Below are 12,604 nucleotides of genomic sequence, written 5' to 3'. Positions count from 1 at the left end.
CAGAGGCCGGGGCTGGGGAGGGTCCAGACGTGCGTGCTGGATTCTAACACTAAGAAATGCCTGAGATCAGGGGGCACACTTCCCTTCTTTCTCGATCTACCCGAAAAGCACTGCGGGGACCTTGTGCAGACTCTCGGGAATAAATAGCCACGCAACTTACAACCTGCCCATTTTTTCTTTCATCACTGTCTCTGGTCTGCTTTGGTTCAGGTTTAAAGACGCTCAGTGAACCTGTACTAGCACAATTGTTTGACTATAAATCCACCCCACCTGTCTTTCTCAGTAGTGGGAAACCAGTCCTTGACATGACTTCTTGGACCACATTCAAGGATAAATTCAAATTGGTCTTTTCTGATCATTTCTGACTTACACGAAAGGAAAATTGCCCCAATTCAAGGGTCATGGAGGAAGTGAAATAATCTGAAGAGTTTCCTGCTGATTTCAAAAACTATTGTGCAAATCGCCCCAGAAAAGTGCCCATGAGGAGAATTACTACACTAGGAGGGTGAGAAAGCAGTAAAAGAGTGGCCCCACCCATGGACACAGACAATAGGGTGGTGAAGGCCTGTGGGGGGGAGGGGGCGTGCCAGAAGGGGTCAATGGGGGAAAAAGGGAACATATATAATACTTTTAACAATAAAGATTTTTTAAAAAGAAAAGAAAAACGAGTGGCCCTGCTGAAGGGAAACATCTTTTTCCTCCCCTTTTTTGTGTGTGGAAGCTAGAGATGTATAAACAGATGTGTTTGTCTTTTTTTTTTTTAATTGGCATTTTGTATAGAAAATAGAACACTTTAGCTGACAAAGCAAATGCAGAAAAAAGCAACTAATGTTTAATATGATCAGATGCCCACTTCAAAAATAATTGGTTCATTTGTATTTATTTTCAATTTGTGCATTCTTATTTTTTAAAAATTGGGGAGTTGATAAGTATAGAGAAAAGAAAACATTGCCTATGATATCATCTGAAGATGACAGCTGGCAGTGCTCAGTCATATCTTCATTCTTCACACAGACATTTCATTTTGAATTATAACTAAAACATTTACTCATGATAATATATTGTCAAAACATTGTTTTTATGACTACTTACTACTTTATCAAGTGAATATGATTATATTTATTTAACCATTGATTTATCATTGGACATTTAGTTCGTTGGTTTTTTTGTTTTGTTTTGCTGTTACTGTGTTTTATGAATACCTTGGTGGTGCATAAAGCCTTTTCAGGAATTCTTTCGATATAAGAATTATTGGACCAAAGGGTACAGACATTTTTAAGGAGATTCCTTTTGTTTTTTTAATTCTCACCTGAGGATATTTCTCCACTGATTTTTAGAGAGAGTGGAAGAGAGTGGGAAAGACAGAGAGAAATATCAATGTGAGAGAAACACATCCATTGGTTGCTTCCTGCATGCTCCCCGACCAGAGCCCGGGCCAGAGAGGAGCCTGCAACCAATGTACGTGCCCTTGACTGGAATCGAACCCAGGGCCCTTCGGTTAGCAAGCTGACACTCTAACCACTTAGCCAAAATGGCTAGCGCTTAAAGAGATTTCTTACAGGGACAGAGAATTGGCAAAAGAATTTGCTAGCAGCCACCCAGTTTTCTGTGCTTTTTCATATTCTTTATACCATATGCAAGGTTGATTTCTCTAAAAGGGTACCTAGGAATCCTGAAGAAGGGTTTTACTAATTCTGTATATCACCATTCCCTCTTCCTCCTCCTCTTACTCCTCCTCATCATCCTTCTCTTCTTAATATTATCTTAGGTAGCAAAATATTGCTAGTCAGTACTGTTATTTGAGGTAATGATTTTTAGTTAATAGGAGCTAGGAGTTTCAACAGTGAGTTCAAAAGGGCCTGATTTATTAGAGTAATTTTAGAAATAAATTGATTGATTATTTACTACTTCTTTCTTGAGAAGTACATTAAGAAACTTATTATATTTATTTTAATTATCTACATTTATTGAGTTCTTACTGTGTTCTTTTTTACCAAAATTACTTTATTTAATCATCCCAGATCAGCCCTATGAGGACAGTTATGCCCCAGTGAAGTCAAATGATAACTACCAATTGGTAAAACTTAGAACCAAACCTAAGCATCTTGCTATACTGTCTATATTTTTAGAAATTATAGTTTTAAAAAGTTATTTCATATTAAGTCTGCTTCAATTAATGAGAGTTATGAATTACAAAATAAAAAGTAATCATCAATTTCCTGTATATTATCTATACTAATAAAAGGGTAATATGCTAATTAGACCAGGGGACCTTCAAGACACCCTTCCGGACAAAGCCATGGCGGTGGGGCTGAGGCAGAGGTGGTTAGGGGCGATCATGCCAGAAGGGGAGGGCAGTTGGGGGTGAGCAGGCTGGGGGGGCAGTTGGGGACAAGCAGGCCAGCAGGGGGGCAGTTGGGGGTGAGCAGGCTGGCGGGGGGAGGGGCAGTTGGGGGCAATCAGGCCAGTGGAGGGGCAGTTGAGGGAAAGCAGGCTGGCAGGGGGGACAGTTGGGAGCGAGATCAGGATGGCAGGGGAGGGCAGTTAGGGGCAACCAGGCAGGCAGAGGCAGTTAGGGGCGATCAGGCAGGCAGGCAGGTGAGTGGTTAGGAGCCAGCGGTCCCAGATTGCAAGAGAGATGTCCGACTGTCTGTGGGATCAGGCCTAAACTGGCAGTTGGACATCCCCCAAGAGGTCCCAGACTGGAGAGGGTGCAGGCCGGGCTGAGGGACAACCTCCCCACCCCATGCACGAATTTCATGCACCAGGCCACTAGTATGTAATAAATACATATATAATAAGCACAAACATGAGATAATTTAATTTAAAATTTAACTTAGCCTATATTAATAAGATTATCTCAAAAACATTGAAAATTTATCAATGCAGTAAATGAAGCTATCAAAGGAGTTCTTAAATTTTTGAAGTCTTAAATATTAAGCAGGGGAATCCACCTATTTTAGTATATAGTCTCCTTACTTATAAAACCCTGAAAATATATATTGGAATAACTTACACTCCAGTTGCATCAGGAAGCTTCACTGGATGACAACTTCTCTTCCACAGCATTCACTGGTTTTTGCTTTTCTCTCAGCAGCAAGCCCTCCCAGGGTTGTAACGTTTGACGAAGTGATGGGTACAGCAAGGAACTTAGAAAACATGACTCTTGTTCACGAAATTGCTGTAAATGAGAACTTTCAGTTGAAAAAAGATGCCCTCCCTGAGAACAGGTAACCTAGAGATGTTTGTTGTGCATAAACTGTACTGCAGATTGTGTGTGTGTGTGTGTGTGTGTGTGTGTGTGTGTGCGCGCGCGCGCGCGCACACACACACACACATATGCATGCACGCACATATTCACACTGATTCCTGGAAATTCTTGTGTAAGGTCGAATGGGAGTAAACAGTATCTGGTTCTCTAACAAAGCCCTATACTTGAATCTAAAACCATTCCTCTGGGGTATGTGTTACCCATAATCCTTAGAACTTAGCTTTTATGTCACTTCCTGGGTGAAGCTTTTCCTGACTTTCCTGAGCCCATTAAACTACATGATATCCCCTTGTTAAAGTCTCCTGTAGCCCCTTCTACCACCCCGTTGTTAAGATACCTTATAATATTATGTTCAATGCCTGTCTTTCTCTCTGGACCTAAAGCACCATTAATGGAGGAACTATGTCTATATTGTTTGCTCTATCCCTATTACCTAGCAGAGTACTTGGCATATAATACATGCACAAGAAATACATGCAGATCAACTGATTGAAAACTGACATTTACATTGTGAAAGATAAAGAAATGCGGTTGAGTTGCCAAAGTGCTAAAGAGAGACGACCCAGAAGCCTCTGGATGAGGGAATCACAGCTGCATAGGCTCCCCTCTAACCTCATGACAAGCCACCTTCAGTTACGGACACACTCTTATCCCCTCTCTCCCCCTCTCTGGCTTCAGTGGCGGGGCCAACGAGGAGAAAGGCTTGTGGCGATGACTACAGATAAATCATCTTTAGAGGCCAAGTTGGCTCATGGGTAATGGCACCGAGCCTTCAACCTCACAGTGCCATTTATAAACCCAGAGGCATTCTTTCTAACACTTAAGCCAACATATAATAGTTTATTCCATTCAGAATTTTTTGTTTGTTTTAAAGTAGGACAGTAGTAAACAAGTTTTTAAAATATAAAATGTGGATCATAGTCTTCCTGCTCCTGAGGATGTTGTTCCTAGTAATTCTTAATATTGTTTAAGATAACTGGCCAAAGTAGGTGTGTCCGTTTGGTTTTCTATGGTAGTTGCACTTCATCATGATTGTTTATACCAGCTCTAGGTGAGGGGTGTAGAGACTGGTAAGTAATTCTAGGGCAGGGAAATATGTGCTGTTCTCAAAGCTGTTGCAAAGTGGTGTCGTTCAGGAGTAATGTGTGCTTTGGTGTGCACCTATTTTAGGACATTGACATAAGGGTGAAGCAAGGCGGCCATCTATTCTATTGTGAGCTTTTCCTAGGAAGCGCCTATTTCAGCATTTTGGTCTGGCTAACTTTAAATGGGACGTGGAAGCTGAAATTGGCAGGCTTTCAAATATATGTCTCCTTGGGGCCAATCTGTTCTGTTCTGTTCTGTGCCATGAAATCTCAGCTGTTGAGGAAAGAGCAACTTTGCCATCTCATCCCAAAAATCTAGAACAAGTCTAAGAATCTGTGTAAAAGAGTAGCTCAGTAAATTCTGACATCTCCTTAGGCAAGAATTTTATGAACTTACTGAAAGCTATAAGGAAGCATTTTAAAAATTTAGGAGAAACACAAAGAATATTAAATGAAACAAATACGTAATGTACATCCTGGGTGCTCTATGTTAAAACAATACATAAAAAATGGAAGTAGTGGGATGATGGCCAATTTTTATTCTCTGTTTTTTTCCATTTTCTAAGATTTCTACCATGAATATATTCCTTTTATAAACAGGGAAAACAATGCTCGTTTTAAAAAATAGTCCATTTCATTTCTTTAGCTTGGCCAGCCGAGTGAAGCGCATCGTCCACCAGGCCTACTGGGATGTCTTGGAGTCGGAACTGAATGCTGACCCTCCTGAGTATGACCACGCCATCAAACTGTTTGAAGAAATCAGAGAGGCAGGTTGACATTGTCTGTATTAATTAGTAATTGTCCCCCCGCCCCCCCCCCAAGACTATTTTCATGTACTCCAAAGAGTATTAGAGACTCTTTTTGAAAAACTGAGCAAGTTCAGTCACTGGGAGGGATTTTCCTGCACCTCCTAGAATAGGGTGGAGGCTGGAAATGGGCAGTGGAGGGAACTCGGGGTGATGCTTAGTGCACAGAATAGTGGTCAAGACACAGACTCTGGAGTTAGATAGTCCTGGTTTGCTGATGGCCTCTCCCTCTTTACGTCTTACTTCCTGAGTACGTACAGGGTAGTTGTAGGGACTAAATAAGGTGACAGTTACAGTTTTAGCCAACATTAACAAGACACTTGCTCTGTGCCAAGCAGTAGACTGTCCATTTATCCTTACCATAACACTGTGAGGTAGTTACACCTGTCATTTCATGTAAAGAAACCAAGTTCCTGCACTTACCCAGGGTCACACAGCTTTGAGGGGTGCAAACTGAGGCACTCTGGCTCAGAGTGCTATGCCCATGTGCTATGTGTATAAGTACCGTGTCTGCTATGTACTGAATACATTGTACTAATGGAGCCCATGGGAGGATTCCATTTGCTCTTCTTTAATGGATTCTTTTGGAGCCACGATCTGCAACTTGTTCTTTCTTTGCACAGATTATCTATAACTCTTTGGAAGTTATTTCAGTAACATTACTTCCTTACTAGTTGCTTTCATTCTGAGAGAATCAGTAATTTCCCAGGAAAAGCAGGGGCAGGGAAGCGGGGGTGGGAGTGGGTGGGGGGGAAGAGACTTTAATTCAGAAGCTAGATCTTTCTTTTTAGGGTTGAGACACTGGAGTGCTCTGATCCACCACCCAGTTTCTGTAAACTTCTGTGGCATCCAGGGCATTAAAATATGGGGTGGGAGCTTGGTCATCTAGACACGAGATAAAAAGTGGCAACCTTTACTCATGTAATGATGCTGCTAATTTTTCTTTCCTTTCCCTGTGTAGATTCTTCTCTCCTTTCTGATTCCTGGTAGTGGAAACCGGCTTCGCAACCAGATCTGTGAAGTTTTGGACACGGACCTCATTAGGCAGCAGTCTGAGCACGGTGCTGTTGACATCCAAGGCCTGGCCAACTATATCATCAGCACAATGGGAAAGCTGTGTGCTCCTGTGCGAGATGACGATATCAGAAAGTTAAAGGCCACTGGCAACATTGTGGAGCTGCTGAGGTTAGCACTTGTGCTGCTTGCCTTTTCTTAGAGTACCTCTGAGGTCACACAAAGGGGACGTGTGGGGATTGAGGGACACAGAGTAATAACTGGCCTCTCGGGACTCCTTGGCCGTAGGAAAACAAACAAGAATTTAAGTTAGTCATTTGCTGTGTACATAGAGTTTTCAGATAGAATGATCTAACAGGCTTGTTAGTTGGCATATGCTGGGCATTAGGGATGCAGTGATGAAAAAGACAGAGACAGTCCCTGACCCCAGGGAGTTTACAGTCGAGTGGGGAGGCAGACCTTGAATAAGGAATTACAATTGTGATAAGTGTTGTGGAAGGGGAAGTAAAAGGGTTAATAGAGACTCCAGCAGGGGGACCTAGTCAAGGATCTAGAAAGGTCTCTTTATTAGGGTAATGCTAGCTGTCATAACACATAACCATGAATTCTCAATGACTTAACGAATAAAAATTTGTTTCTCCTTCTTGTCACAATCCAAGTGAGGGTTTTTGTGGTCAGGAAACTTTGCACATGCCATTCAGTGACTCAGGTTCCTTCTTGCGTTGGCTCCACCCTTGCCCAGGTCCTCAGAGTCCTTTACATTCAGCTGGTAAATGGGAAGGAGATCATGGGGAAAGTGTACCCAATGTTTAACCACCTCGGCCCACAGTGACACCTTCTAGTATGGACTGACTAGTATCATGGTCCCACCTAGATTAAAGAAGGCCTGAGAAATGTGGTTGCCGTCCAGAAACGCATTTCCCAGCCACAAATCCACACTGTGGATCTAACCATCCCTGCCACAGCTTCCCCAAGGAAGTGAGAATCTAATCTGGCTCTGCAGATAACAGCTTCTTTGTGAGCCCAGAGGAAGGAGGAGTCTGCATCACTTTTTGTGATTGAGGGGAACTTTTCTTTGTGTGTGTGTGAATATGGCCACATTGATATGTAAGTTTTATGTTGTAGTATTGGAAAGGTAGAAGAAGGAAAACTGCATGTAGCAGGTAACTTACTTTATGACCCGGGGTGATAAGCTCTCAAAGTCACTTTCCCCACCTGTAAAATGGGTTTTATGTATCCTTGGAGTTGTGCTCAGCTCTGGCAAATTGCAATTCTTCAGATGTAGGATCTTTGTTTCTAGTTGTCTTACCATGTGTAATATCAAATCCGTGGTGTTCATCTTGGTCATTTATTGAGCACCCACTGGGTGCTACTGTCCCCGACATTTTACATTCATTATCTCATTGACTCTTCACAACATCCCTTTAAGGTTGATCTTGTCCTGTCCTTTCAAAGGTGAGGAAACAGGCTCAAAGAGATTAACCTGTGCCTGGCCACAGAGCTGGCTTTGAGCGCCAGGCTGCCCAACTCTAGAAGGAATGATTTCTTCCCCTATACCTCATTCCTCCATCCTTCCTTTTCTTTTTTCTCAACCCCTTAGGAATAGAAACCATATACACTATGTTTAGACTCCTTAACATTTCAGGGGCTTTCAAATGAAAATTTCTTCTTGAACCCTTTTTGTCTCATTGTTAAGACTCATTGTATACACTTCTTAACGTCTTTCTGTCAGTTCAGGACTGGATGTAATGGCTCAGCTGGAAGTATTATATTTGCTAAAGCAAGTACTCTTGAGAGCTGTTAAGAATACATTTGGAATGCATGTGTAATGTCTTCTATGAAAAATGACTTTGCCAAATGGCAATTGGAATTTAAAAACCATTTTGGGGATGTTTATTTTTTTCCAGTCTGGATAATAGGTAAAAGTTAATGAATTTTGGATTAATTTCTTAATCACATCTCTAATTATTTTAACTCTAAAATTTTTAGGCAAATATTCCATGTCCTGGACCTCATGAATATGGATATGGCCAATTTTCTTATTAGGAGTTTTAGACCACATTTTCAACGCCAATTGGTGGATTATGAGAGAACCAAGTTCCAGGAAATTTTAGAAGAAACTCCAAGTAAGTACAAGATATTGTATATTTATATTGAAATTAAGTGAAAATATGATATTTTATTTTTTACATCTTAAGAAGTGTCACTAAAGAATTTTGGCCTTTCTGTTCAACTTTTTTTTTTACTTTTAAAATTAACATCACAAATGTATAGCTGTGTACTATGTCCCAGCACTATTCATTTCTTGATGCATGGAAAACAATATTTATTCAGCACCTGCTGTATCCCAGACACTGCTTAGGTGCTGTGGGCATTGCAGTGAACAAAACAATAAAGTTGTGACCACCAAGGAACAGATATTCTAGTAGGCAAACTTATATTATCAGCTGTGTTGTTAAGTGCTATGAAGAAAAATAAGATAAAAGGGCAGACAGGAATGGTGCAGGAATGAGGGTGGGGAGTGTTTGTGTTTGTTTTTTTTAGATGAAGTGGACTGGGAAGGTCTCTCTCACAAGTATCATTTCAGCAGAGTTTGCAAAGGAATGAGTAAGGGGGATGTATAGATGTGAAGGAAGAATATTCCAGCCAGAAGTAGCTGCAAACACAAAGGTCTTGAAGCAAAAATGTGTTTGTGACGTTGGACAAACATAGGCAGACAGTGTGGCTGGCATAGAGTAGGCAAGGAGAGAGTGGTTGGAGATGAGGCCAAGAGGTAGACAGTTCATATAGAGCCTTGTTAGGAAATGAGAGGAATTTAGATTTCATGCCAAGAGTGATGGGAAGTCCTTGGAGAGTTTTGAGCAGAGAAACAACATCTAATTTTCATTTTTAAAGAAGACTCTGGCTTTTGGGTAAAGAATCTATCTAATAATAGGATAATATGCAAATTGGTTGGGATGCTATCACGTAACGACCAATCAGCAGGCTGCGTCCCCGCCCCCTGCACAGGCCTGGAGACATGAGGCTTGCGTTCCTGCCCCCTGCACTGTCCCGGGGACTTGAGACTCGAGTCCCCAACCCCAGCAACGGGCCTGGGGACATGAGGCTCCTGTCCCCGCCCCTCTTCGCCAGCTCGGGGGTCCACAGGTGCGTGGAGAGGCCCCTCCGCCACGGGCCCAGCCGGGGGTCCAAAGGTGCATGGAGGTCCGCAGGCCTCCACCGCGGCCTGGCCTGGGGGTCTGCAGGTCTCCCTGGCTCCAGCCTACCTCTTTGGGATTATGGATCATGAGGCTCCCACACTGACAGGGCACAGGCCAGGCTAGGGGACCGCCCCCCACACACCCTGAGTGCATGAATTTCGTGCACTGGGCCACTAGTAGATTCCATGGAGCAAAGAGGGAAGCCAGGGTACCAGTTATGTGGTATTGCAGTTGCTCGGGCAAGAAATGATGGTGGCCTGGTCAGGTGGTAGTGGTGGAAGTAGTAAGAAGAGGTCATATTCTGGATGTATTTTGGAATGGAGTAACAAGATTTTCTGAAAGTTGGATGAGGGGAAAAAGAGAGGAGTTGAGGATGACTCTTAAGGTTTTCACCTGAGCACCTGGGTGAATAGTGATACCTGTTAGTGAGATGGGGGAGATAAAGGGAAAGAAGGTTGGGGGAAGCTATGGAATCACGTTTAGTTTTAGATAATATGATCACTAAGATCTTGTTGAACATCAACATGAAGATGTCAGGTGGGCTTTTAGATATGAGCCTAGAGTACTGGAGAATGGAGATATACATTTGGGAACTCTCAGTATATTTATGGTAGATGAATCCACGGAACTAGATAACATATATAAAAGCTTACAACATTCTAAGCTCTTTACCTGTGTAACTAATTTAATCTTCACAGTAACTTTAGGAAATCACTCCCCATTTTATGGATGAGGAAACTGAGGCACAGGGAGGTTAAATCACTTGCTTCCATCATACAGCTTGTACGTTATAGAGCTGGGACTCGCCTAGGCCAGTGGTTGGCAAACTCATTAGTCAACAAAGCCAAATATCAACAGTACGATTGAAATTTCTTTTGAGAGCCAAATTTTTTAAACTTAAACTATATAGGTAGGTACATTGTTATTAACTTAATTAGGGTACTCCTAAGCTGGCCTTTGCTAAAAACGTGGTATTTTGTGGAAGAGCCACACTCAAGGGGCCAAAGAGCCGCATGTGGCTCGCGAGCCGCGGTTTGCCGACCACTGGCCTAGGCAGTCTGGCTCCATGGCCCATGCTCTTATCTGCAGTATTACACTGGATGTGATGACCTAGGGCAGTGGTGGGCAAACTGTGGCTCATGAGCCACATGTGGCTCTTTGGCCCCTTGAGTGTGGCTCTTCCACAAAATACCATGGCCTGGGCGAGTCTATTTTGAAGAAGTGGTGTTAGAAGAAGTTTAAGTTTAAAAAATTTGGCTCTCAAAAGAAAGTTTGATCGTTGTACTGTTGATATTTGGCTCTGTTGACTAATGAGTTTGCCGACCACTGCCCTAGGGAATGAGTGTAGATACAGAAGGGGCCTGACCTGGGACTCTAGAGCATTTGGAGCTGAAGAGAAGGATCTAGCAATTGAAACTGTGCAGGAGTAAACAGAGTTAAAGAACGCCAGGAGAGACTGGTGTCCCGTAAGACACATGAAGAAAGTGTTCAGAAGAGGAAGAAGTTAGCAGCTGTGATAAGTGCTAAGTAGTCAAGAAAGATGAAAGCCACGGCTTGACCACAGATATGACTACATGAGGATCCTTGGTAACCTTGATAACATTGATGGGAGCAGTCAGTGAACTAGTGGGCCTTAAAACTGGACTAGAGGGAGGTCAAGAAAGAATGGCAGTCAAGGAGGTATTACCTCATTGAACCCACACAATTACTGAGGGAGGTAGATACTGTTATACCTTCATTTCACAGGCGAGGAACTAATACTTCACAGCTGGCAAGAGACGGGCTAACTGGTTCTCTCATTGGCAAACCCTTGACACCATTCTCTGGACTTTTTAATTCACCACAGTCTAAGGCTGAGTTAGGGATCCACCCACCTCTTTCCACCCCTTGTGGACTGAACTTTTCTGTCAAGATAGTCAATATGATAGCATTATGTACACAAAGCCAGGCAGGAGCCACTTATAAATGTTCAGGAAAGAGAGTATGAGTCATGGAGGGTCATAGGAGAAACAGTCGATGAGCTGGGCACTTCTGCTTGGCAACAAGGAGACTCAGGTGGGCCATGAGCTCCGCCCTATTGATAGTCACTCAGGGATTTGGTTAAGCTCTGTAGGGCCGAGCAGGATCCATGGGAGGGAAGTAGCAGCCAGCCAGTTTTGACCTTAGTAGCAGCTAGAACTATTTTAACATTGGAATGGGCGGCTCTTTTATAATAGTAGTCTATGTTAGCTACGTTTTATTTGAGCACTTATTAAGTACCAAGTCATACTACATTTGTCAAACACTACATTTATTAACCCATTCAAGCTCATAATAGCTGGTACTATTATCACCCACTGTTTACAAAGGAAGAAATTGAGGTTAAGGTGCTTAACCCTAGGTGACTGCTAGTAAGTGGTAAAGCCTGGATAACCCAGTTATGTTTCTGCCCCAAAGCATGTGCATTCAACCACTGCAACACTGCCTCTCTCCCAACACGATATTGAATGTCTTTGGGGGACTGGCAGAGGGAGCTATGGCATCAGGGGGTATATAAGATTAGATGACTTCTCAGGATCCTTCTACATCAAAAAGGCTATGACTTCAGGGCTATGTTGTTTTAGTTTCAAAGTGAGAGAAGGATTGAGGGAACTATAACCCCACATAGAACCTGAATCGGAAACCTGAGCAATAGTTTTTTCTTTTTTTTTTTCTTTTTTACAGAGAGGAAGGGAGAGGGATAGAGAGTTAGAAACATCGATGAGAGAGAAACATTGATCAGCTGCCTCCTGCACACCCCCTACTGGGGATGTGCCCGCAACCAAGGCACATGCCCTTGACCGGAATCGAACCTGGGACCCTTGAGTCCGCAGGCCGACGCTCTATCCACTGAGCCAAACCGGTTTTGGCACAATAGTTTTTTCTTAGCAGTGTTTTTCTGAGACTTAGTGGTTGGTTTTGTTTGTGTGCCTGTGTATGTGTCTATGTACACATATGTACAAATGTCTCATGTTTTGAATAAAAATAGCTTGGAATTTTGAGCAAATTCCTTAATATAGGGTTAAATTACGGTTTTGTTCATCTCAAATGATTTATTTCTCTCCTTAAAACCTAGGCTTAGTCACCTGTAATTCACTTGCACCTTTCACATTGACTTGGATATTTTCAGAGATTTAAGAATAGAATAAATCCTGCTGTGCATATAGGTCATTATTGCCCAGGCTCCAGATATGTTCCCAGACAAGTCAA

At 42.6% G+C, this 12,604-nt stretch overlaps 1 protein-coding gene across 2 annotated transcripts in view; it reads left to right on the top strand.

Moving 5' to 3' along the window:
* Nucleotides 1–12,604, top strand: part of TCP11L2 (t-complex 11 like 2) — a 40,211-nt gene that overhangs the window by 12,066 nt on the left and 15,541 nt on the right. The window contains exons 3-6 of one of the 2 annotated variants that reach the window (XM_079775950.1): nt 3,098–3,230; nt 5,003–5,123; nt 6,124–6,347; nt 8,166–8,302. In XM_079775950.1, the coding sequence (XP_079632076.1) occupies nt 3,098–3,230; nt 5,003–5,123; nt 6,124–6,347; nt 8,166–8,302 (615 nt within the window). Of the gene's footprint in view, nt 1–3,094; nt 3,231–5,002; nt 5,124–6,123; nt 6,348–8,165; nt 8,303–12,604 lie in introns of both variants that reach the window. The other variant, XM_079775949.1, reaches the window with a different exon arrangement.

The sequence above is a fragment of the Cnephaeus nilssonii genome (assembly GCF_951640355.1).
Source record: "Cnephaeus nilssonii genome assembly, chromosome: 6".
In the NCBI taxonomy this organism is placed as follows: domain Eukaryota; kingdom Metazoa; phylum Chordata; class Mammalia; order Chiroptera; family Vespertilionidae; genus Cnephaeus; species Cnephaeus nilssonii.
The sequence above is the reverse complement of the archived record's forward strand: the minus strand, read 5'-3'. Positions and strand labels throughout refer to the sequence as shown.